Source organism: Poecilia mexicana, unplaced genomic scaffold (assembly GCF_051168715.1).
Source record: "Poecilia mexicana isolate PSO_F unplaced genomic scaffold, ASM5116871v1 scaffold_6, whole genome shotgun sequence".
In the NCBI taxonomy this organism is placed as follows: domain Eukaryota; kingdom Metazoa; phylum Chordata; class Actinopteri; order Cyprinodontiformes; family Poeciliidae; genus Poecilia; species Poecilia mexicana.
In genome coordinates, this window is record NW_028263375.1 from 1651289 (window position 1) to 1678922 (window position 27634).

Sequence of the window (27634 nt, forward strand, 5' to 3'; positions counted from 1 at the left end):
ATTGGTGCAAAACATCGCCGCAACGTGAAAAACTCGGAATGCGGAAAACTAGTGACGCTTTCAAAATAAAATCAGTCATTATTATAAAATAATATTTTAATGCGTTTGTTTTTGTCAATAATTTTGATTAAGGATAGTATATTGATCAATATGTAGAATATGTGAAATGCTACATATTGATCAATCGATCTTTATTGTTGCGTGTGACTTTTCAACTTTGTCTAAAGAAGTCGGTCTAGTGACTAGTGGAAGTAGCAGTATTTCATTGTAATTTATAGGGTTTTTGGCTAATCTATATTCATGATAGAAGTTACATCTCTTTTGTTGGTTAATACACTGCACAAACATTAGCATTTCACTGCTCCCCATTAGCATTACCCTTTTCCCTAAAAATAGCTTTTATCTATTTTTCTTATTTATTAGTCACACTTGGTATATTGAATGGAGGAAGAAATGTAAAACAACATGCTAGCGACAGCATTTAGGCTAATGTTAGCAATTTGGTTCATTTTAACTTGTACACTAATTTTAACATACAGAATGGAGTAAGTCCATGTTACTCAACATGTTTGTGACTCTCCACATGCTATTGAGTACATTGCAGCTTACTTTAGCATCGATACTAATTTGTAGCATCAGACGGGCACACTTTGGCAGGCCCCATTTAAATTTAATCAGAAATGTTCTAGTTTATAAGATATTCTACTCTTTTATTTTCAGATATGTGCATGGAGGTCAACATTTTTTGCAGACTAACAAAATACAAAACAAAGTACATTCTATCATTTCATGTTCATTATCACATTCAGTTTCAAATCTGATTTATAAAGTTGTTTGATAGATACAATCTCAATATAACAAAATGTATTTCATTATATTGGCAGAAGAGGATAGCCAGAAATGTTGATATTAATTTTGTTGGATCTTTCTTCTTGTAAATTATAATGCCACTTACCATACTGGGATTAATTGCTTTTTGTTAAATGTAGTCTTAAAAAAATGTTGGATTTTTTTTTGTGTAGTAAATCTAATCTATTAATACTGATAAACTGTAATCTAACTATTGGCTTTCCAAGTTTGACAAGTTTATGTATTATCTTTTTGTCCTTGGTTAAATTGTTGATGTCTCCTTAAAACAGATAGGACTCCATAAGTTGCAAAGAGTGTGTGTGGTCTCTGTTTCATATCATATGTTTCTGGGTATCATGAAGAGCTCTATTGACAGTTTTTTGCGTGACATTTTGCCCAGTCACGTGGTAAAAGTGACATTTTGTGGCACCTTTGGTTTTCCATAGTGCTCCGCCGTGATACACAGTCTCAAAAAGACAATCTGTAGGCATGCTTTTATTGTGAAACTGTCCAGCGCGCGAAGCCGTATTCATCTGTCGGTTTATTTCAAAGATGGATTCCAGCTCTGTTTACGCGCTGTCAGCGGGCTTTCTGGCCGCTGCTGGTTCTCTGTCTGCGAAGCTAACCCTCGGTGCAGACTACCTGAGAGAGATGTGTGAGTCCGCCCTGGGCGGCTGGACGCAGGGTTCCGGCGGAGCCACACGGTGTGACTGGGTAACAGCTTTTTTAAACCTTCCGGGTTCCTTAGTTGAATAAAACTGGTTGTTCCAGTGTGACGAGGTTGAAGTTGCGGCACACATCTTTACATTTGTCAAACATTTTATCTACAGTTTTATCCAAATGAAATTAGAATATTATTTCAGTTATTCGATACAAAAAAATAAAGTTATAGTAATATCTCAACGTTTTTACTTATGGCGTATGAAAACGCAAAATTAAAATTTTCTGAAAATTTCGATGTTAACGTAGCATTATGGCAACCGACCACTGACAATCTACAAAGAAGGGAAATGTTGCTGGGGAAGCTGTTAAGAGCACACAATCCAATTATTACAAAAAATAACTGGATGGGAAAAGATGTACAAGCAACAGAGAAAACTGCTTCCTTCAGGTAAAGCACAGATAATTTATGGCGTATCAGAGGAAGATGAGACAACTTCTTTAACACCTTAGTAGTCCCACATGCGGATTCCCTCCATTCCATTTCGCATTGATGCAGTCATTTTATATATAAAAAAAGCATACTTATATTTCTGTATTAAAAATATATTTTTTAAATACATAAATGTTAATTCAAATTTTCATTTTGTTGGCGTTATGTTGTTAAGAGTCCCTCTTCATTTCGGAATAATTTAGTCAAAGTACTGCAGTTTTCAAATTGGAATATATCCAGTTTGTTTCAGACAACTCAACTACAGTAAAATCACCCACTTCTCAATTTTTACAGTGTAAAGGTTTCAAAAACAATAAACCGTATATAAAAAACTGTCTTTAATTAATTTGACCTGTGATTCTAAGTAAGACTCTACATACATAGCTAACAGTGTCTCTGTTCTCAGCTCCATGTTCCCCTTCGGCTGTTGTGTGGAGTCCTGCTACTCAGTTGTAACACTTTAATGTGGACGATGTTCTCCAAAGCTCTCCGTCACGGCTCTTCTTCAGCAGGGGTCACAGTCACCACCACCGCCTCCAACTTCATCTCCTCTGTAAGTGTTAGCCAGAAGCTCATAGGCTCAAAGTTTCTGTTTGGAAAACCTTCACATTCTTTTTGCATCCTGTTGGTGTGTTCAGGCTGTCATTGGGAGACTCATCTTTGGTGAGACTCACAGCACCCTCTGGTGGACAGGCATCTCTCTCACTCTGTGTGGACTTCTGGTGCTGCACAGTGGGACTCCTCACACATCCCCACAAGAGGCCGAGAAAAAGGACAAGTGATGAATCAGGGAGAGACGTTTGTCGAACTTCTCACTGCACTTTAAATTGCACATATTGTTGGACAAAGCGAGGCAAACCAAACATTCAACATCTAGAATTGGTTTTCAGTGGTTTTTAGAAGACTTGTTTTCCAAGAGGCTGACTGGTACTAGTGACTGCAGTGGGCCCCAAAAGCAAGCCTGTCATGTCTTATCCCTTGTTTGGACTGAGCTGTACAGTACGGCACAGTCCTGCTGTATTCAGGGAACGTTTAAACTGCCAGTTGGACTCTCACTAGACAGGTGAGGTTAAACCTATGCACCTAATGTCTTTTGATGTTCTCATGTTGTCCCACAAGAAAGATGTTTGTAGTTTTGCCATAAGAGACTTACAGTTGTGGTCAAAAGTTTACATACACTTGTAAAAAAACATAATGTTATGGCTGTCTTGAGTTTTCAATAAGTTCTACAACTCTTATTTTTCTGTGATAGAGTGATCGGAACACATACATGTTTGTCACAAAAAACAGTCATAAAATTTGGTTCTTTCATAAATTTATTATGGGTCTGCTGAAAATGTCACCAAATCTGCTGGGTCAAAAATATAGATACAGCAACAAAATTTGTCAATTTTGGTGATGTAGCGAGTTGTGTCAATCAAATTAGCTTCATGTCATGGCCTCTTCACTTCTTGTAAGTGATTCTGATTGACTACAGCTGTTGACTTCTCATGAGCCCATTTAAATAGGGCTCATTTGACCCAGTGATTAGACTCAGCTACAAAAGCTACAATGGGAAAGTCAAAGGAACTCAGTGTGGATCTGAAAAAGCGAATTATTGACTTGAACAAGTCAGGGAGGTCACTTGGAGCCATTTCAAAGCAGCTACAGGTCCCAAGAGCAACTGTGCAGACAATTATACGCAAGTATAAAGTGCATGGAACAGTTGTGTCACTGCCACGATCAGGAAGAAAACGCAAGCTATCACATGCTGCCGAGAGGAGATTGGTCAGGATGGTCAAGAGTCAACCAAGAATCACCAAGAAGCAGGTCTGCAAGGATTTGGAAGCTGATGGAACACAGGTGTCAGTCTCCACAGTCAAGCGTGTTTTACATCGCCATGGACTGAGAGGCTGCCGTGCAAGAAAGAAGCCCTTGCTCCAGAAAAGGCACCTTAAGACTCGGCTGAAGTTTGCTGCTGATCACATGGACAAAGATAAAACCTTCTGGAGGAAAGTTCTCTGGTCAGACGAAACAAAAATTGAGCTGTTTGGCCACAACACCCAGCAATATGTTTGGAGGAGAAAAGGTGAGGCCTTTAATCCCAGGAACACCATGCCTACTGTCAAGCATGGTGGTGGTAGTATTATGCTCTGGGGATGTTTTGCTGCCAGTGGAACTGGTTCTTTGCAGAAAGTAAATGGGATAATGAAGAAGGAGGATTACCTCCAAATTCTGCAGGAAAACTTAAAACCATCAGCCCGAAGGTTGGGTCTTGGGCGCAGTTGGGTGTTCCAACAAGACAATGACCCAAAACACACATCAAAAGTGGTAAAGGAATGGCTAAACCAGGCTAGAATTAAGGTTTTAGAATGGCCTTCCCAAAGTCCTGACTTAAACCCCATTGAGAACATGTGGACAGTGCTAAAGAAACAGGTTCATGCAAGAAAACCATCACATTTAGCTGAACTGCACCAATTCTGTCAAGAAGAGTGGTCAAACATTCGACCTGAAGCTTGCCAGGAGCTTGTGGATGGCTACCAAAAGCGCCTAGTTGCCGTGAAAATGGCCAAGGGACATGTAACCAAATACTAATGTTGCTGTATCTATATTTTTGACCCAGCAGATTTGGTGACATTTTCAGCAGACCCATAATAAATTTATGAAAGAACCAAATTTTATGACTGTTTTTTGTGACAAACATGTATGTGTTCCGATCACTCTATCACAGAAAAATAAGAGTTGTAGAACTTATTGAAAACTCAAGACAGCCATAACATTATGTTTTTTTACAAGTGTATGTAAACTTTTGACCACAACTGTAGATGTGCTTCTATTTTAACTCAAAAGTTGTAAGTTGGAGTTCACTGCAGTTTTCTGTACGATCACCAATTACCGGTCTTTTAAAAGCCTGACCTGCTGATTTTGATTTTGGTCGATACCAAGTTTTTTTTTTTTTTGTCTGAAATGTTAAATATAGCAAGAAAGTCACTGAGTAACAGTGGAGTGAATATTAACTGCAAACATGCAGACATAACCTGGTGGGAGGGTCTGTCAGTCAAACATCTCATAGCAGATCAGAAGAGGACAGTGATTGATTTTTAGACCTTCTGAGGTTGATAAGATCAGCTTCACATGTAAGGATTGTCTCTAGTCTAGAGATGTCTAGACTAGAGGCTCTAGCATGTCTCATGCTAGAGCATGAGACATGCTAGTGTATGTCTCATGGATTAGTGAGACAAGATTGATGTCTTTCTGTGCCCCAATCAATGGACTGTGTTGTATGATGCTAGTTAGCTCCGTACCGTTGTCTGAAGACCCACAGACCTGAACGGAAGGCTATCGGACTTTCTGTTTCCATTGACTGTCCGTTCGTTCGTTCGTTCATTCATTCATTCATTCAATTTCTTTACACCCTTGTCCCTTAGTGGGGTCGGGAGGGTTGCTGGTGGTTTCCATTGACTGTTACAGTAGAAATAGGCAAAATGTCGTACAGAACCGTTCCGATCCGTGTTCTACAGCTCAGTGGAAACAAGGTTATAGAGCTTGAGCTGGGTGACTGATAAGTTATCAATCAGTCACTTGTAAAAGCCCTTTAAGTCCTGATCAGTAAAATTAGATTATATTTCTTGTTGACTTGGACTTGTCAGGTTGTGGCTGATATCTCTAATCAGTGAATACTTGTAAATATTAAATCATTTTGAATAAAAATAAATTCATACTTTGGTTCTATTATTAGCTTGTGATGAATTTTTTCTTAACAGTTTAACTTGTTCCTGTAGGAATAGGTTTGCCTCATCCTTGGCTTTAGAAACTGGTTTAATCTAGACTTTGGGAAGAAAACTGAAAAAATACAATTCACAAAAAGTTCAAGTATTAGTTTATTTTGTTCAGGTATGAGAAAGCTCTACAAAAATTATCAATGCTTGCTTTGTTCATGTTTTCACTCCACCTTGTGGTGGGTTTATGCATAGCACTGTGGAAGACATGCCAAAATCACAAAGGATCAACAAATGTCCCTCATTTCGACCTGTAGGTATTAAATAACCAGACTGTTCTTAACCCTTGCACTGAGTAAAAAGATAAACTATTGATCAGACAGAAACGTTTTTTTTTAGGTTCAAACGTGTTTTATACTTAAAATTTTTTTTTCCAAAATGCAAGTTTGTCTGAAGAAGCAGCTGAGGTTTTTTTTGTAATAATTCATTTTATTAAAGTCATAAAAAGCAGTTTTATGAACAGAAAATATAAATATTTGTATATATCCATTAAAAATAAAATCACACAAAACAATAGAGGACTGTAAACATTATGCATAGTCCCATAGTATCCAGCACCCATTCACCAGTTAACATTATTTCATCTAACCAATCAGTTCCAGGTATGTTTCCAACATTTCATAAACAGAAGACACTCCAACGAACAGAGATCAGATGCTAAAGTGAATCCACTCAGATTAATTAGTCATAATTAAGAATAAGGCACATGATAAACTGTTCAGGCCTGTGGCTTTTTTGTCTTATTTTAGAAATAACTTACAGACCAGTAGATTACAGGGATCTGCTGTTATTTAGCAGTATGATTACAACTCCTTTAAGATTGATGCTTGAGGAAAACACTTGGTTTGTAGTAATTTGGGTCAATTTCTTTGGTCTGAGCAAGCTAAGAAATCAGTTTCCAGATTAATCGAGCAGATTTGTTCTGGTGAAGCGTCGCCAACAGTCCGGCATGCTGTCCGTTTATGTGCGCTCTGTTAAAAATCATTTCTGTTCGCTCTGCAACATTAACTTCATGTCTCAGATGCTTCGCTCGCTCAGTTTTCCCTGTTCCACCAGCAAATTATTTCACTTATAAGATATTTTTCCGATGTTAAAAGTGAAAAACAAAATCTGCCAATGGATCCAGTACTTCTTCAGTAAGATATGAGCTTGTTTAAGTAAATAATTAATTAATATTGATGAAAAGTTACTTGTAAGTTTTTAAAAAAAATCAAATTTCAAGTCTATTGACATATTTGCACTAGAAAGCAGACCAAACCAGATTCTGTATTTTTGTAGTGAAGTTCTGATTACCTATGACTGACTCAACCACCAGAAAAATCCTTAATAATGTTGGAATCTCAGATTGCAGGGGTAGGATAGTGACTGCTCATAAGTACACCACTCTGTTCGAAAACAAGCCCTTATCCCCCTAAGTAAAAAAATATTTCTGCTTTAGTAGCACAGCCTCCCAACACCATTACAGGGAAAACACATTCAATCAAAAACACATAAAATAAGTTCATATTTTAGACAATATCGTATTTCAATAAAAAAAAAAAACCCAAAAACAAAACAGCAGTCCCTTGTCTAAGCCTTGGTCGTCATGAAGTAGGTGTGAGTGGTATCTCTATGACGTCCTGCTCAATGATGTCCCCCTGTGGGATGGGGACGTGGTCCACAGGCCGATTCTGACAGCTGAGGCCTGTGAAGGGACTGAACCAGGACGGGGAGGGCCGGCCCCCGAACGCTGTCTGCATGGCCTCCCAGCAGGGCACTTTGCCCCACCTCCCCGTCTCCCCCTTCAGACGCTCGATTCCCTGAGGACGACACCACAGTGAGCATGTGCACGCACCATATCTCACACACACACACAAACCTTACTGCTACACGACTGACGACGGTGCAGACACAGCTGGAGCATTCAAGGTCTTTAAAAGAAGAAAGAAAAAAAAAAGGACAAAAATGTTCTGCAAATCATTTCTCCTGTTTGTACTGGCCAGAAAATCTGACAAGATTGCAATATCTTTGTTATGTAGTTGAGCGCTTGGCAATATTTCTACACTGACCTTTTAACCAGATCAGGATGATGCCAGATGAAGTCATGGGACAGTTTTTTGTTTAATGTCTCCTGAAAGCTTTTAACCTTCCTAGACCAATAGAATGGAACATTCTGTCCAAATCAACACCACTTGTGTTTTTTGCACTATAATAATTCTACAAGAAGTTCTTAAAGACGCAGTATGTAACTTTTTATGTTTTTTATATATTTGTTTCAACTGTCACCATGTCCTGACAGCATGAGAATCTGACAAAAAATAAAGCTCCTCCTTACGGTCTGACAGCCATCTCCAGAAATACACTGCTCAGTGAAAAACAACCAATCAGAGCCAGGAGGAGGGGCTACAGCTCCTCCCACAGAGCCTGTTGTGAATGCTAAGGCAAGTTAGCATAGCCACCGATGATGGTGGATAAACCGTTTTCCTGGAACATTAAGTTGTTTCTCTGCCATTAGCACGGTGAGTAGCGAGTACATGAGCATGACTGACAACGCTAAGACCCTCCTCCTGGCTCTGATTGGTTGTTTCTGACTGGAGGTGTAGTCCTATATGGCAGTAGGACTACAAACGTAGATGAACTGGATTTTTTTCAGATTGTCTCGTGTTAATGTTTTAACAGATATGCAAGAAAAATGTTTATAAAAGTTACATACTGCAGCTTTAATGGGAACATTTAGTGACCACCATCATAATGTTCCTACTCAGTGGAAATGTATGAAATATGCGTTTGGCATTTTCCAAGTCCAGATCCACAAAATATGTGCTTCCATAGCTTCTTTCCATTTTCCAAACCATTAGAATACACACTGAAGCCATGAATTATCCCAGGATCAGCTCATTCCTGTCAAAGAATGGATGACCCGGCAGTCGAGATGAGCGATAAGTTGTTAGTTTTGATCAAAGTAATACATTATAAACTCCCCTCCCCTACTTTTCCCCCCCACATTAATAAAAACTTGTAAAACTGTAATTCCAAGCATTTCCAGACGACATAGGAACCTTGTGTGTAAACTGGTGTTTTACTGATGGCCAGTAGAAACAGCAGCGCCTCTACCAACAGTGGACTACAACACATTCTGTATGAGAAATGAAACGGCAAAAAAAAGAAAAGAAAAAAACAAGAAAGCTTGCAAATAAGAAAAAAAACTCCACAAATAATAAAAATAATCAAAATGAGACATGCAATATTTTCCTCACTAAGCTCACTCATTCATTCCCATTTGTTTGGTTGAACTTAAAACAAAGAGGAACCGAGACTCATTGGGCCTGCCATGACTGAAACCTGCATGCTAGAGGCGCGCTAAGCTCGACGGGACGACTACAGCGACGAGCTCCTCCTCAGCTTACCTCCGTCACGGTTCTAAAGTCTGCCTCAGAAAGCTTTGGGCAGAGTGAGTTATCAACCAAAGCAGAATGCATGAGTGTGGAGAGGACACTGCATAGGAGAGAGGCAGATTAAAAGACAAAGAATGAGGAGGGAAAAAAAAAAAAAAAACAGGGATGGGAGGAAAACCAGGGGTCATGTGTGAGGAGGAGGTCATGTGAGCAAAGAACAGCGTACAGTTCAGGGAAAGCTTAGTTCATCAGGAACATACCCCCCCCCCACAAAAAAGCCAAACACATTCTGCTTTGCAACGGAGAAGGATTTATTCTCTGCATCAAGTGGTGAAATGTGTGCAATATTTAAAAATCATTTTAAAAATTTGTAAAAAAAAAAAACAACAAAAAAACAAAACAAACAAAAAAAACAATAAACCAAAAAACAACAAAAAAATCAATCCTACCATCCGAATCATTTCACCAGCTGTTTTCACAAACATGTCCGACCTAACTGCCATGCATAAACACTTCAGAGGAACCAAACAGGTACAACACTAGCTGCGTTTCCATAAAACTGCGCAAATTGACATTACGGAAATAAATTTACTGAATGAAAATAAATAATAAAAAAAAACAACAAAAAAAACACGCTTTCACTAAAAGGTTTTAGCGCTAGGATGAGGTGATTTTTCAGCCTTAACAAAATAGATCCATTTTACAAAACTGTAATGGAAACACTTCTTATGGGATCACACGAGTCATGTGATCAGCAGCCAGATGTTACTACTTGCGAAAACGACAAAGACAACAGAAAGTGGTTGGAGGACGATGGTTTCTTTTGTTTTTTTGTGTTCTTTTAAGACAATATGCAGCTGGCTCCACCAGAGCTCTCACAGTTCATAAGAAGTTGTCATTCCAACATTCTGAATCTGTAGATCCTCTGTAAAGTTTCTCCAAAACGCCACATAGATAGCTGCTCGTTGCTCCAATGCCTGAATGAGACGTGACGTCTCCTCTGATGGCTTACAGATGAGTTCTTGCGCCATCATGACTGAATTATGAATGTATCTCATGTAACTTGTTTATATCCGTCGCTGCCATGATTTTTAATGACTTGTCACGTGTGATTTTAATAAAAATTTTTATTTAAAGGGAAGACCGCATTTGCGATTCTTCCCCCCCCTCGACATTATCAGAATATGAACAGTTTTGCGCACATTTGCAATGGAAACGCAGCTTCATAGAGAATATGAAAACAATAAAAACAAAGTGCAGCTTTGTCATTTTTAAGCATGTGTAAGTATGAATGGTGAAGGTTTAGACTTTCCTAAATGCTTTAACGCAGTCCAGAATGGTGCAGGATGCCATGCCAGGTATTCCGGCCCAACTCCGATCCATGCCGGATTCCGCTCCTCTTCCAGCAGCTTAAGCTTTTAAAGACGAGCCAGCGCTCCTTCAGAGGGTTTTCACATCAAAGAGCACCGAATCAGCAGAACGTTGTGGGGCTTTGTGCTGATTTTGGCACGTTTTTACAGCAGAGTGACAAACGCTCATGAACAAACAGGGAATGAAGGTTAGAGGATAATCCCTTCTTCAATACAACTAACAGAATCTACTCTGTTTTCATACAGCCAGTGTTTCAACAAACATCTCACTGCTGAAGCACAAGTCAGGGTTTACAGCAGTGGTAACTGAAAGATCTGACCAAATCCAGCTGGTGTTGGGAAACACACACTCTTTGGCTGAGGATAAAATGCACATTTACAGACAGACAAAGGTTGTGTGTGTGTGTTAAGGGAAGAATATTCCACACTGGTGCAGCATGAAATATTACAGTTATGTCAAATACACAATAAGACACCAGTGAGCCAGTTCTCCATACCAAAGCTTATCAGGAAATAAATGCTGGCATCAAGAAAAATCAAACACAAGTTTTCTGTCCCTGAAGTTTCAGAGTTAAACAATCCAGAAGAGGCATGGGCCTGCACGGGTCACAACCATGAGCAAAAATGCAGCAGTTTCATTGTATTGTGGCGGACTAGGGGGCTACAATACACCCCGCACAATTAAATAATATAGTTACTTAAACTTTAAATACCTACAGGGTATTATTAAAAAAAAAACAAACAAACGTGTTTTTGGGTTTACTGGTTGTTGATTTCATTTGGAAATGAAAAAATGATGTAATCAGATCTAGCTCCTGGGTTGTCATGGTTGCGCCACCACAGTATTTACATAATTTATAGCAAAAAAAGAACAAAACAAAAACAACCTCAAATTATATTAAAGTAATGACATCTATTGCTCTTTAGACATTACTACACAGATGTGTAGAACAAAACAGAACCACAGCACCAAACGTTTTCATGGATGGTCTAGTTACTACAGAGGCTCCGGAGTCTCATAGCAGACTCTGTATCCCTCAAGTTGATAAAATACCATGCAAAGTGGTGGAAAAAAACAAATACTGATGCGGATGCAAAATTTGCTCTCTTGGGATTTTTTTTTTTTTTTAAGTGAAAGGAGCAAGTTGAGTTTTCAGAAGTCGACTTTTCAAGTTCAGATTTCACCTTGTGTTTTAGTAATAGATGAAAAGGCATCCACTAACATTTACATATCCATTATTTCAGCCAGCTGTGGTGTAGTAAGCAGCCAGAGGTGGGAGAAGGGCGTGTGTGTGAGTTACTGTGTGTTTCAACGAGCCGAAGAATACTGCAGTCACTCTAGCACATCCTCCTATGTCTCATTACAAAGACTTTACTCTACAGGAACCAGCCCGGCCCATGCCTGTTCCACAACATGAGAAAATAAATGTTTACAGCAGTACCTTTCAAATATTTTAGAACCGTAAGACACTGAGTAATGTTTACATTGAGTATCCAATGGAGTTTTTTTTATCACAATTTTATAAAATTCAAAGAGCTTAAGTTAGGGCTGGGCATTTATCACATCTTTTATATTTCGAGAAAATTTTCTTTGAAGAATTTTGATTTATGGTAACAATTACAATAATGACTCTTGAAAACTAAAAAAAGAAAGAAAAAGTGTTACCATTTTTCCACTGTTTGTTCCATGAGATCATCGATAAATATTAAAATATGGTCAAACGCAGTGACTGTGTAGTCTACGGATAGAAATCATACTTCTTTAAGAAACTGCCATCAGGAACAGGCCTTTTTTGTAAAGCAGTATTTGTGTTAGTGGGGCTGTGATTGCTGTCATGCAGCCATTCAGCTTCCTAAAACAGATTGTAAAGTAATAATAGTTTAGCACTTGTATCATTATCACAATAGCACCATGAAATATTGTGATAAGATTTTAAGTCTATCGCCTACCTCTAACTCAAACCACAAATAGTAAAAAAAAAAAAGGAGGTATAAAAACATAAATTATTATTGACCGAGTGTCCGAACAGGAAGTCACCTTCAGGTCTGAGTTTTCAGAGAAAATGCTTGAGCTGCAACAAGTGGCAACATCTGAATCTGTGTCCCACTGGTTTTCCCTTTCCTGAAACATTTTTAACAGTTGTTATAATTTATTGGCTTTTTTTGAAAGCGTGTTGCATCAGTGCTGCACTTAGCTTCAGTATGTTTTCACCACTTGTTGCACTTCCAAAATACAAAAAAACAAACGTGACGCCGAGACACCTGAGAACTCTGTGAAAGACTGAAGGCAAAAAGAAGCGAAGCAAAGCGGCAAAGATGGAGGCTGATCAGAGGTAAACTAAACAGCTTTTGTTTCTCTGATTCTTAGAATCTGCCCTTCATACAAAACAATAAAGATAAATAAATAAAAATAGTTCAACCCAACTTGAAACAGCAATAAAGGAGCTGCTGATGTGCAGCTTTTGGCAGCAATTAAAAGCTCATGGATCTGGTTTCAAAAAGGAATCACTTCAATTAGGAAACGGAATTTTGCCAGTCCAAAAAAAAAACAAAAAAACAAAGATCGTTCAGCTAAATTACAGAATATATTTACCACTAAATTTCCATTTCAGCTCATCTTAGGAGTGTAGCAGAAGACAAATATTTTAGATGATTAGAGGCTGTGTAGCAGCTTGTACACCTACAGATAAACCCCTAACGTGCCTCACACCTTGAACTCGTTCACCTTCCATCACAATTCAGTCACAATGTTTTTACATAGGATTGTAGGTGAGAGATTGGCACAAACTAGTGCATAATAGGAGTCCACCGATTGTAGTCTTCTGACAGATCACCCATCATTTAAAAGCCTGACCTGCCGATTTAGATTTTGACTTAATACAAATTCTTTAGTCTAGAAAGTCCAAAAATATATAGATATACTATATATAAATATAGTGACAAAAAATGTTAAGTATGCATTCATACCAGCCCTGTTCAGTCCTCATTAATCTCAGTTTGTCTGTTAGATGTGTGAATGACCAATCAGATTTCTGATGCAAACTTAAAACAAAAAAAAAAAAACCTCTGTTCCGCCTACAAACCTAGAGTTGTTGAGCTGAAGTGAACTGATGCGGCTCAATGTATATGTGAACACCAAGCCCACTCCAAAAGCAGGAAGCAGACTATAACGCAGGGCATTCTGGGTAAATACAACCAAAATAGAGAAGTGAGTCTAATGCTAGCTGGAATAACGGCTTTTGTGGTATTTTACCAACACCAAAAGAAAAATCCTACAACAACTAAACTCTGATTTTGGTTTTATGAAGAAAGAAGCTCCTCTCAATATCTTCAGAGGTTTTCATGTCGTTTCCCTTCATGTCGTTTCTTGGTACAGCGCCTCTCTACAGGCAAGGAGGGGAACAGGTCTTTCAAAGGGTTTGGTTCGTTTGACACACTGTAGTGTGAAAGAAAACTACATCAGCTGAAAATAACAAATGTTGCAATTTTGGTCCCCAGTCAAACTGAGTCTAACAGACCATCAGGCAGGAAAATAAACCAAGTCAGCAAAAGTGAGGTGACTGTTAATCACTCGTGTGCAGAGGTGACCTGCTGCACCTGCTGATTTTCAGACCTTCAGTCACCCATCACCCAACATGAAGGAAATCAGCACCGATTTATCGCTGCATCTCTTCTCCACAGTAGTGCAGAGAATGATTTATTCAACTCTCATGACCCAAAACTTTGTAGAATCAATTTGAACTGCAGTTCCAGCTGCAAGACTTTTGGGATACGTTTCTTACAGTTTTACAGATTGTTCAATGGGAAGAAATCAAGGGGCATGAAATCTTTCGAAAAGCATCATGTATACTGGATATATCTCAGTAGGTGTATCTGGACTAAACCAGTGGCTACTCTAATAATCTAATCAACTGATTTCATTTTGATTTTTCACCATTTTAGTCAACTAACCTACAAAAACAGCCCTGTACCTGCAGGATGAAGTGACGTCATTTCCCATTATATCCCTTTTTCTTTTGTAATTTGGCTGAACGTATCCTTGAACAAAACACAGGAAGATTATGCACCAAGCAAGAACAGACAGCTTCTAATAAGAGAAAAGACCAGAAAAAACAAAACCCAAACTGATTTATCACAGTGTTCGCAAAAAGACAGACAGTGTTTCTTTTTCTCTGCAACTCAACTTGTAAAGGCAAACAAAAAAAAATATAAGACATTGCTCACTTAGTTGGCAGCACAAAGAGCACATGACAAGCTGTCCATGGCTTGTGTGGGACGTACACTGTAAGTGGGAGCAAACAGGCCAGCTTTCCCAGGCCTCATTCCCTGTCCTGAGCTCCCTCACACCACATACTGGTAGGTCTCAGCCTTGCCGTGGTCAGGGGTGGAGAAGGGGCTTAACCACAATAAAGAGAAATGGTGTCCAAAAACCGCCCTCATGTTCATCCACTTAGTTTTTTTAGCCCATCTTCGCTCTTCCTTTTTCAACTGCTCTATGCCCTGAAAACGAGAGACAACCAAATTTGAGTTTGCATGTTTTCGTCTGGTAAAATTATCTGCGAAAAAATGATTAGGAATTTGGAAATAATAGAACATATTTAACACAAATCTTTGCTGGATGATAAATTGTCCCAGTAATTATTGTGATAAGTGATTGTATTGTTGTTTTGAGACTATTTAATGGTAATATTGATAACTGCATAATGATACAAGTTTGCCCTCTCAAAGATTAATAAACTTTCATTGTGTACAGAACACTTAACACTGGAACTGGAAGATATATTAAATATTCAATATAAATAAACAACCAAAAACAATAAACAGATAAAAAAAACCACACTCAACTGAAACCATAAAAACTTTAATGATGTCGTATCTAAGAAAATTGCCCTTTGACAAACATCAAAATAAATATGATTAAGTTCATTTTAATTTTTTAAATGAAATTAGCTGATTATTGCCACTGGCTTCCCTGTAGGCTGCTTGTTATAATTACTTCACAGTATAGTTAGAATAAATAAGATTTTTCAATGAACACATTAAAACTTGATGGTTTTTAAGATTATTGTAGGTTGTAAAATTTCTGAGCATCTACTAAAAGCGTTTCTCCACCTGCCGCCATGAAGCAAGAACATTTTAACTTCCACCCCTGATTATACTCCAGCAGGTGGAAATATTGTCAAAATCAACTACATTAAAACTGAAAAGATAACGAGAACAGCTGAAGCAATGCTAGGCTAAAGATCCTCCATTAAGCTATAAGTTTAATAGAAACGGAACAAAAAAAAATAAAGATAGAAAGGAAACAGAGACAGATGTCGGAAGAAAACATAAAAGCAACTTCACTGTTATGGCTTAAACCCCGACTGGGCAAAGTTGTGGAAAGTCACTGTCATTGTTTTGAATAGTCTCAGTACATCCATCTCTCATGTACAGAGCACAAAAAGAGCTTTAAATACTTGCACTCTTTGAAATTGTTTTTTTCATGAAAGCAACACGTTTCTTCTGCATGAGAGCTGCCAAAAACTACAGCAGGAGCAGTGAGGATAATGTAGCTGCTTGTGTCGTGCTGTACTCTGAGCTATGCTAGCTCATTGACATGCTCACATTTATTTATATTCGGAGTTGCAGACAAAAAGAAGTTGAAAGCACAAGAAGAAATTTGGAAAGGTCAGTTTGTCCCATTAGCTCTTCAGCTGAGATTTATCTAAAAGATCCACACAACAATAAAATACGAACACAAAGACATAGCTTCAATATACGTCTACCTCCAGTAGCACAATGTGATTACCTAGAGTAACAGGAAAAAGGTCATGAAGCCGATCAATGATCTGTGTCTGATGAGATGAAAAGGTGGGAAATAAAATGGAGGAGTGTGAGAATCAGACAGACTTTAACAACTGATGGGTTCCAGTTTGTAGGCAGCTGGGTCAGTATACCTGCTGTTCTTCTGGCAGGTTTTATAGTCTGCAGTGATCAATACCTGCCAAAAGATTTTTATGTGGAGAATGTGTCTAATCATAGATTTATTCATACAGAACATCTAATGCATTCAAAAGAAAATGCAGCTGGGAAGCTGAACAATCCTGGTGCAATAATACTTGATGCTATTGGCTGATGTTTGCAAAGCAGCCAATGCAGGAGAGCAAGACAAGTCGTGCTTTTGAAAGGTTGTTGTTTTATTAAGATAATTATCTCAATCGAACAGTATCATTTTTTGTCGTGTTGAATCAAACACTTCTTTCAATCAAACTACATGGTGACAGAAGGGTGAATTCTATTGTGTCTTTATTTTCTTCTACATCTAAAATTAATCCAGCCTCTTGACCAAGATACACAACAGCCTCAAACTACAGACAATCAACCTCAGTAAACAGATATTTTGTTGCCCTTTGGTGCCTCAAGAAACTTGAATCAGCCCTGTTTGAAAATCTGTAACAGACTTGTAAAATTATATTATCCTTCATTAAATATGGTTTGTTAAATCACCATGTGTGATTCATAATAACTATCATATATTTAAAAAAAAATCTGAAAAAAAAGTCTTAGTGCTTTGGCATCTAAACTAGACCAGCAGTGAGAGTTTTTTTATTTGCTTCAATCAAGAGAAACACATTAAAAGTGACCAATGTAAAACTGACTGGAGACTTTGCTTGATTTTTATTAATTAATGAAGAATAAACAGGTAGATGGAGATACTGAAATGATTGGTTTAATGTAAATTCATGTTTTTGATTATAACATGAGAAAATGTGTTAAGCCTCCCTGGCAAAGTTTATTCAGGGGTCCTGGAGAGGAGGGTCCGTCTGATAGTCGAACCGTGGAATCAGGAAGAGCAGTGTGGTTTTCGCCCTGGTCGTGGAACACTGGACCAGCTCTACACCCTCAGCAGGGTCCTGCAGGGTTTCTACATGTGTTTTGTGGACTTGGAGAAGGCGTTTGACCATGTCCCTCGGAGAGCCCTGTAGGGGGTTCTCTGGGCGTATGGGATACTGGGCCCTTTGATATGGGATGGTTGGTCCCTGTATGACCGGTGTCAGAGTCTGGTCTGCATTGACAGCAGTAAGTCGGGCTCGTTTCTAGAGAGAGTTGGACTCTGCCAAAACTGCCCTTCGTTACTGATTCTGTTGATTACTTTCATGGACAGAATTTCTAGGTGCAGCCGAGGTGTTGAGGGGATCCGTTTTGGTGGCCTTAGGTTCGTATCTCTGCTTTCTGAAGGATGATGTGGTCCTTCTGGCTTCATCAGGTTGTGATCTGCAGCTCTCACTGGAACGGTTAGCAGCTGAGTGTGAAGCGGCCGGGATGAGGATCAGTGCGTCCAAATCCGAGGCCATAGTCTTGAGCCAAAAAAGGTCAGAGTGCCTTCCCTGGGTCGGGGGGGATGTCCTGCCCCAAGTGGAGGAGTTCAAGTATCTCGGGATCTTGTTCACGAATGAGTTCACTCAATTTACCGATCGATCTACGTTCCTACCATCATCTACGGTCATGAGCTTTGGGTCATGACCAAAGGAATGAGGTCAGGGATACAAGCGGCCAAAATGAGTTTTCTCCATAGGGTGTCTGGGCTCTCCAAGACACCCAATTGAGAAGCTCGGTCATCCAGGAGGGTCTCAGAGTAGAGCCGCTGCTCCTTCACGTCAAGAGGAGCCAGTTGAGGTGGCATGGGCATCTGGGTAGAATACCTCCTGGATGCCTCCCTGGTGAGGTGTTCCAAGCACAACCCACCGGGAGGATGCCCAGAGGAAGACCAGGACACACTGGAGGGACGATGTTCCTCGACTGGCCTGGGAACGCCTTGGGATTCCCTTGGAGGAGCTGGAACAAGTGGCTGAGAGGAAAGTCTGGGCCTCACTTCTTAGGCTGCTATCCCCACAACACGACCCCGGATAAGCGGAAGAAGATGGATGACTCGAAAATGTGTTTCAAAAAGTGAAAATGTGCAAATATCCTTTTGCCAAAATACTAGACATACAAACTTGTAGGCCTGTCGTGACAACACCAGGGTTTCCCCAGTGTATTATAGACCTGACGGCCCACCATGCTTTACTTGTGCCACCGCCAGGCTAAGCCTTTCTTGTTTATGTTTTTAGGAAAATAATAATTACAAAAAAAAAAAAGGTAACACTTTATTTGAAGGGGTGTGCATAAGACTGACATGACATTAGGGCTGAAACGATTCCTCGAATGATTCGAGTACCTCGATTACTAAAATTCCTCGAGGAAAATTTACCTGCCTCGAAGCTTCGTTAATTTATGTTTTATTAGTTAGCGCACCGTGTTCCGGCCGGGACTTCATTTGCGTTGCGCGGAGCTCTCACTTCCGCCTCTGAGTTGTTGACAAAAGCTAAGTCTCAGCGGCATAAAGTCCAATCTTCAAGATTGGCCCGTGGGGATTTAATTGATTGATGATAATGCCCGACTTTTTATCGTTTTTGGGGAACCAATAAGCATCCTTAAAATGACTGGGGAATGCCTGGAGTACGGCAGCCTTTCTCCTCCGGGGCTGCTGGTTGAAAGCGAACGGCGGGAAGAGCGCTGAGGTGAGCGGATAGACTGAACAGGGCGGGCGGCTGAGTAGCTGATGCTTACCGTGTAAATGTAGTTTTACCGACAAACCGCACAATAAATTTCATATCCCGGTCTGAAGAAACGGGTGGCGGAGCGCATCGTACATGGCTGGTAGATGAGTTTCTGAGTGTGACCAGTGAAGGTGTCGTAAATATCCCGTATTGCTTCCCCCCGTGTTCGTCCCCCGGTCTAACGGTTCGTCAGTCCGCTGGTCTATTTCCTCCCCTCCACCCCATCTTACGTTCGTTCATTCGCCCTCTCCTCCCACTCCAGGCGGCATTTCCCGTATTTTCAAACCCAAAGCGTGACAGGTTAGGTGGCAAGGTGAGTTTAATTAATCTATTAAACTCACTGAAGATGAATATATAAACTAAAAGCTGGATTGTAGACATTTTTTATAAGCATATTTGTTAGCCTGCCTCTTTGTTATTAAATTCAATATAATTTCAGATTTTTCTATAACTTTTCTTCTGGTTAACTTAGAAAGTGAGCTATTATTGTTACAGGTTAGTTTTCTAAACTACAAAAAAAGCAACTGTTAGGGATGCTCAAATATGAAAAATTGGACTGATATTGATATCTGATAGTAACACCGGTATTATGCCAGATTTACCAATATTTCATTTTGTAATTTTTTTTATCCGATTACTCGATTAATCGTAAGAATAATCGATAGATTACTCGATTACTAAAATATTCGTTTACAACAGCCCTACATGACATAACATCTGTCATAAACATAAAGAAGTCTTTATGAATGTTTATGACTGTTGTCATGAAGTGTCATTCGGTAAATAATGACACTTTTAATGCAAAGTTGCTCTAAAAGTTGCATTAAAAGTCCATTAAAAATGCCAACCTTGCATTAAATTATCATAATTTACAAAATCATGCAAAGTTGGCACTTTTAATGGACTCGTATTTTAAATTCCTAAAAAGACAAACAAAGCAAACAAAATAAATAAAATAGAAATACAAACCACACACAACTTAAATCATAAATGAACCGGATCATGGGGGAGTTTGTAAACAAAGTTTCCATTCAGAAAGTATTAATCAATCAGAATGGAAGTTATTGAGCTCCTTTTAATTTATTATGCTATTAATTGATTTATGGATTATTGTGACAAGCTTTCCAACTTGACTGAAAAGGTATGAGGGAACAGCAGATTGTTGTAGCAGCATAGACATCCGTTTATTCTTTATTGTGATAATTACGGAACTAACCAGCAACCTGCAGAGAAAACAGCACAGCATCAAGCTGTGAAACCCATGCAGCTTTATTTATATAAAGAACTAAATCAGTTCCTTGAGCTGTTACCAACGTTGGTCCTCGAGGACCGACTCTGGGCTCCCCTGTGTTATCTGAAAATGAAAGTGTCCATCTGGCAAAGCACTGCTGTAGTTTCAAAACGGGTGAACAAAAATTTGCACAAAATCAAAATAAAAACAACTTATTCTTCAAACCTGGTAAGCTTGTTTTTGGTGAATATCAGAACTTGAAGGTCAAAACTGACTAAGTAAGGCAGAGCTGAGGGGAGGTCCACCGAGGACAAGGAAACCACAGGAAGTTATGAGAGAAGAGCAAAGGAAAGTCAGTCTCCACAGAGCGGGTAACTTACTGTCTCATCGGTACAGATGGAGTGGACCTGGGTGCCGAACATCACAGAGGTAAAGATGAGGAAGAGGAGGCCCTCAAAGCACAGGAGGATGAGGAGGATGACTGTTGCTGGAGGAGAGAAGGAGCTGCACTCTGGGTGATGGAGGGACATGGAAGTGAAAGGACAAGTCAAGGGTTAGATGAAGCACTAAACGCTCAAGGCTCCTCACAGATACAATGACTTCCTGTTGACTGCTGCAGTAAAACATTAACACTTCAATCAGGAGTTCACAACTGAGGGCGGATCATTTTACTTTATATAAAGACAGATTTCTAATTTAGGCAGTTCTGCAAACCAAAGTATTAACAGAAATAATTCAGGTAAAAACTGATTGACCTGTTTTGATCATCTTGTCAGCATTCTTAATTACTTTAGAGTTTAGGTCAGAGGTCACCAACCTTCTAGCAGAGTTAGATCATGGTACTGAACTACACACTTCTGAAATTTGATCAGTTTACTTTTGTTTTTACCTTTGAGTTGCTAGTTTTTACATGTTATTGTGCTTTCTTGCACAATAACAAAATGAATTCTGATTGTGATAACCAAATGTTTTATCCATCTTCAGAATCTGATCACATTTATTATTTCTCATAATTATCAACAGAGACCTAATGTAGGAAACAGACAAATATCAGTTTGTATCACTTTATATCAACGTCCAATTATTTCTCACAAATCATGCAGCATCATGTTTGAGACAAATCTTATCACATCTTGTAACCATGTAATAAATCCACTATTTCAATCACTATATTGAAATAGTGTAGTGTATTTACATTATTACACTAGTGTAATAGTGTATTTAAATTGTATTGGAAATAAAAAAAAATGTTTTTGGAAAAAAATAAGTTTGGGTATTATTATGTTTTAAGTTTTTGAATGACAACAACTTCTCCCTTTTTTAAATAAGGGTATGCACATTTGAAATCTCTTGTAAACACACTAACACAGACATTAATCTAAGCCCAATAATTTTATTTTATTGCTTAAATGTGCAGAACTATTATAAAGAGATTCTTGCAGCATAGATGCAGGTTTGCTTTTGAATCTAGATCACTGAGACAAGGTGCAACAGAAGAAGAAAAACCCACTCACTTGTCCAATCATCTTCAAAGCAGTAGAGGAAATGGAAGACCACCATGACCAGAGAATGCAGAGAGATGAGTGCAATGTACATCTAGTTCCAAAAGGAAACAGTGGTGAGACCATGTGGTGAAACATTTTACTATAAAAAAAATAGCCAGCTTCCTGACAACCACTGAGAAACTGTGTCAAGTTAAAATGGAAGCATTACAGAAGTAAGCAGTTAACAGGCTTTCATGTCAAACATCCAGATTTCCAGCTTTTCAATGTCATTTTTAAAAAGCAAATAGATGCAACAATAGAGTTTTCCTGTGAACTTACTGTGAAAAGAACAAAGTACTTTTGGTTGTTTTCCCCAACACAGTTGTTGACCCAGGGACAGTGGTGGTCCATCTTCCGTATGCATCGTTTGCATACACTGGGAATCAGACGGAGAGAAGGAATTCAGCTCATAAAGCAGCGATGGATTATGTTACATTTATCAGGACAAAAGATATCTTGATAAATGTATCAGGTTCTCTTGAGGTATTATTGTTCCTCAGAAAGTAAAACACCAAACTAAAAAATGGTTTTAAGAGATAACATACATCAGTGTATGTAAACACACACACACACACTTCAACACCGTGAGCATAAAACTGAGGAGGCTGAACGCCTCAAAGTGTTCCTCCGCTGTTTGTGAGCTGTTAGCTGAGGGACTAAATATAAAGCAGGGTGGTTTGGAGTATTTTGCTTCCCACTCTCGAAGTGGTTCAGCCTTACAACTGTGAACCAGTCTACAGTTTCAACCACAACTTTCTACCTGAAACAGCAGCAGCATGAAGCAAACAGTGCTGCAGATATCCAACAGCCTTTAATCAGACTACAAGAGACTCAAATCCCATCCTACATCAAGTCTGCAGCTACCTGCTTCTTTGTTTAGTTAACTACAATTGGTATGTAAACTGCCTGTCATTTGTCTTTCTACCAACATAAGAAGCTTTAGTTATTTGCATATTTCAAGAAGAAAAATGGGGAGCATATTTATCCATCAGTAAACGAGCTTCAAGCATAACTCACTTAGATTATAAAATATCAATACATTCAAATAGTTACTAAACTAGACTGACTCACAAAAATATGAAAAATAGTAAAAAGTGTTTTTTATTTAACTTTTTTTTTTTTTTTTACAAAAATCATATTTTGTTATAAAATAGAAAAATTTGATGTCCTCCACCTCTTCTCTGCCAGCTGCAGAAACTACCAGAGCCAGGAGGAGGGACTTGGCACTGTCAATTAACCTTGTGTATGCGCTGCTCAATGTGCTAAAGGCAGAGAAACAATTCAGCGTTACAATAAAACTGTTTTTCCACCGTCACTGGTGGCCATGCTAACAAACCTTAGCATTCATAACAGGCTATGTTGTGAGGGGGGAGCTGTAGATGAGCTCCTCCCTTGCAGGAGCTTGATTGACAGCGCTAAGCTCCTAAGCTGGCTCTGACTGGTTTTTGGGTGTTTCTGTAGATACCATTAGGACCACAGGGAGCTCCATTATGCTACAGATGACCAATCTCATTCAATACTGTCACAACACATACAATTTTAACAAATGTTAAATAAAAAAATATTATTTACAAATAGTGCAATTTTAAATTGTCTGAAGTCTAAAATAACCTGGAATTTATGATGCAATGCAGTAAAAGCAGTATTTTTCCTCCTTACAGATTTCTTCCTTTGGATTTTAATATGAGACTTACAGTAGATTACCTGAGTAAATTCAGAGTAGAGTTTTTAAGCTGTTATTCATAAAAGGATAGCCATACTAATCAAGCTAACTCTGTGAAAGTAATTACATCCTAAACCTAATAAGTGGCTGTCTTTCCTTTAGCAACAACTGCCATGACTGAAAAAACTGGCTGGGCAGGAATTTTGACCCCGTCTTCATTGCAGAGTTATTCCAACTGAGCCAGAGGGATCTGAGCATGAAGGGCCTGTTGAAGCTTCTGCCACAGCAATTCATCTCATTAGGGGAAGTAGAACACCATGGATAAATGTTTAAAAAAATATTCTATAAATATACAACTTCTATTTATCATTTACATTTTTTATTTATTGTGTAAACTCATGGTCGTTCTCATCTGTGGCCTTGGTTTCCCTCGGGCCACGAACAATAAAAGTTAAGCTCCGTCACTGGAGTTAATCTATGAAATGTGTTTCACTTTCTGAAATGTTCATTTATTTCAGAAACTCTACTAACATTCAAATGTATTGAATGTGGCTGTACATAGACATATGGAAGTTATTTTCAACTTTGTTGAATGTTAAAGTTTGGTGCACCCGTATATAAAAGATGCAAATCTTGATCCTAAAGGGTAGAACTCAATTCTTCACAAAGTACTAAAGATAATTCTAGTCAACCGATTAAAATTAGGAAAAGCTGAAGGTTTCTATCTATATTAATCTAAATCATTTTCTCATGTGAAGCTGTACGGACAGCCTGAGTGAACAGCTGCAGCCGTTCCCTCACCTGCAGTGGTGTGCTCGGTCAGGCTTGATGCTGCAGCACTTGGGACATTTGTAGACCACCTGCCCTGGTTTCAACTGAAGGCTTTCTATGTATTCCTTAGTGGCGTTCCCTTTTGGCACGGCCCCCTGGCACAAAACAAATCATTTACAAACATCTTAGGGCCCAGGACTACAGAAGGAAGAAAGAAAAGTCTGAACAGTAACAGAAACAAACCCATCTCAGCATACATACAGGGTCAGTGCACATGGCCCTGAGGTGTGAGGCGAGGGCTAGAAAGGCCAAAGTATTGAACAAGGTCCCATTCACAATGCTGTAAGTGAGATTCTTGGAGGGCACCAGCATGACAAACAGCACCACAAACTCAGCGTAAAACACCAGCAGCCACGTTATAATGGCGCACACGATGCCGCAGGTGTCCCTGATGAACCACAAGGCTGAGGAAGAGGAGGAAGTGATGACGTCTTTGGAGATAGGAATGCGCTGTTCAGGTTGTAGGCAGTTGGACCCTCCACTGGCCCCGTCCCCAGTCCCGGCCCCAGCCTGCCCGCGGCCGTGCTCCACGTCCCTGCATCTGTGCACCGGGCTCTTCATCCTTCATTGAAGCTGGATGCTCGCATGTCCTGCTGCCGCAGCCTCTCAACCTTCAGGCATCAGTCATCACATGCTGGGGGGCAAGAGGGCTCAGAGGTCAGGAAGAAGCAAGGGGCAAAATATTACATAAAAGACAGATTCACAATGAGGAATATAAATATGTACAATTTGTGCTGATATTGTATCGAGTCAATATTAGTATAGGCCAATTCTCAAAGCTACGATACCAGTATTGTATCAGAAGTGGATAAAATTGTATCAGGACACACCTAGTAATTTTAATAGAAAACTGAACTTGACTTCATATTTAATAACTCGATTAATAGACTAGTAATAAACTAGAGCTGTACAATAAAGATCAACATAGACCTAAAAGATGAAGAGCCAATGACGACAAGAGTTGCACTGGGCTGAACCAATCACGTGGCTGGAAAAGAACCACACAGAAATTTGATTGGAGGATATAAAGAACTGCGATTTATTTTCTTTCCAAAGACAGACAATGTCCGTCTTATTGGTTTCTTTTTTTTCCCCATGTTTCCCTGAAGATTTTAATTTAAGTTAAGCTAACTTCTTTTATTAAGCCAAAGCAGCTGCATAAAGTTCAATGTAATGTTTATCTTTTAAAGAAAAAAAATCTATATTTAAAATAAAAAATAACCTGATATTTTTTATATCTCCTCCAGTAAACAGTGACAAAAGATTGACACAAACAGTTGTTTGTTTTGTATCGTGCTCAACTGATACAAAACATTTCATCATGATTGGATTTTTACCAAATTGCCAAGCTCTATAGCAGACTTTCAAGATGTCTACATGATTGGATTGGATTCACTGTACATGTATATGGAGAAATCTGATGTTATTTCAGTGATGAACTGAATATTGTTTCAGAAGTTTTCTTGTTTGAAAAAACATGTCGACCATCAATAAAAATCAAGATTAATAAGTCCCACTAGCCATATTGGATTACACAATAATGGCAAAACATCAAGGATTTCACCATAAACAGAAATGATCCAGCATTTCTCAACCGTCAATAGTTTAACACAATTCAAAAGAAAGTACAAAGAGGTAATTTTCAATAGATACACATATGGGTGACAGAAAGCAATAAGGTGTGTATTGCAGATAACTTGGTGTAAGGGTTTAGAAAGACAAACCAGCATAAAATGGGAAAATGTATAGGTAAATATTAGTAACTGTTACTTCTGACTGCCACTTTGATTTTGATTTTTTTAATGACAGTAGGACTCTAAAGTTTCAAGTGTTTAGGGGGTAGGAGTTTATAAGTTCTCACTTCTTCCTACCCCATTTTGAGCATGATATGTTAACTGAAACAAAAAAATCTGTATTTTCTCTTCTTTCTTATGCACTTCTTGTTACTGTGCACTATTTTATTTTTATATTTGTATCATGTTCGAATAAAATTTCATTTCATTTCAAACCGTTGACCACCTACCCACAAAATATTGGCGTCATTTTCGATTTTAATGCTGTTTTAGATAGAATCATTTGGTTTGCAGCTCCTTCTCAGAGAACATGCATGGACGTTGCTTTGAATCAAAGCTTTTACTTGAAATATTCATATTTCTGATGCATGTTCCTGTCCATAACTCAGTTCTCTAGTATTAAAATCGGGAAAAGCATCATCTGAAGCTGAAACAGACAACGCCGATATACTGGATTTTCTAGTACAAGCGGTAAACAAACGAGCAGAAGATGTTACTGGTAGCGCAATATGAATTTTTTCCCTCCTGTTACAGGAAGTAAAGTGGGTCATTGATTCCCAGCTTTCGACATGCGCCAATGTGTCTCTGTTGGTGCTATATACAAGCTAACACAGTCAACTTCAGATAAGAATGAAAATGTAATTACTGGTCATGTCAACATTGGCACGTACAGTAAACGCTGACTTAAAGCAAGTTTAACATGGACTTTGTTGCATTTCAAGAGTCCAAACCGAGCCGAAAGTCACCTCATTCCATCTAGCTAATGCTATCCAATCAGCTAAAAAGGGACCATTTAAATGTCCGTATTAGTGTTTATTTCTGATACAGTCTCCTTTCTTTTACCTCTAACGCGGAAGACACCCAGAAGCGGTATTGTTGTCTTTACGGAACAGTAAGCCTTCCTGTACTTCACATTAGCTCACCTTGAAGATAAGCATCCTCCACTCGCTTCCTCCCCTGCTCCTGCTGCTGTGGTGGCCCCCTCCCCTCCTTCACCGTCTGCCTCATCTTCTTCTTCTTCTTCTGATTTTACTGGCGGGTGACATCTAACGTTAAGATGTATTATCGCCATCTACTATGCTGGTGTGTGGACCAGAGTATCTCCCTTTGACCTAAATTCTTATAAATAATCCTGTTTCCTTCAAAAATGTAATAACTGCTTTATTTATTCTATGTTTAATTAATATCTTATTCAGTTTTAATGTCTCTATATCATATTTCATAATTTCTTGTTTTAGCTTCTCTCTACTTACAGCATGTTTTCCACAATGAAAACAAACATGTTCTACTGTTTCCATACCCATACCACACTCACAACTACCTGTTGGATGTTTACCTATCAAATGTAATGTTTTACTTAATCCGGTATGTCCGATCCTCAATCTTGTCATTACTACTTGTTCTTTTCAATTTTCTCCAATTATTTCCATATTTCCTACTTTCTTTTGTATATTAAATAAATGACAACCTTTAGTTCCTTCCTCCC

The 27634-nt window shown here is 38.8% G+C and overlaps 2 protein-coding genes across 4 annotated transcripts; one reads left to right on the forward strand and one right to left on the reverse strand.

Annotated features, from left to right (window-relative positions):
• The first annotated feature begins 1354 nt into the window (after positions 1-1354).
• LOC106917605 (transmembrane protein 42-like) lies at positions 1355-5716 on the forward strand. The gene is made up of 3 exons (XM_014986717.2): positions 1355-1563; positions 2409-2555; positions 2641-5716. Exons 1-3 carry the CDS (start codon positions 1402-1404, stop codon positions 2782-2784), a joined length of 453 nt encoding a protein of 150 aa, XP_014842203.1. The 5' UTR covers positions 1355-1401; the 3' UTR covers positions 2785-5716.
• A 128-nt stretch (positions 5717-5844) lies between these two features.
• On the reverse strand, positions 5845-27161 carry zdhhc3a (zinc finger DHHC-type palmitoyltransferase 3a). Of its 3 annotated transcripts, none has more exons than XM_014986696.2 (7): positions 27072-27161; positions 24557-24989; positions 24326-24450; positions 22141-22237; positions 21832-21913; positions 20698-20828; positions 5845-7559 (listed from the first exon to the last, which is right to left on the reverse strand). In XM_014986696.2, exons 2-7 carry the CDS (start codon positions 24914-24916, stop codon positions 7344-7346), a joined length of 1011 nt encoding a protein of 336 aa, XP_014842182.1. In that variant the 5' UTR covers positions 24917-24989; positions 27072-27161; the 3' UTR covers positions 5845-7343. The 3 variants fall into 3 exon arrangements, with proteins under 3 accessions (XP_014842182.1, XP_087862171.1, XP_014842189.1); XM_088006045.1 differs by having other exon boundaries at positions 26992-27104; XM_014986703.2 differs by lacking the exon at positions 5845-7559 and adding an exon at positions 9428-15004.
• Positions 27162-27634: the final 473 nt, after the last annotated feature.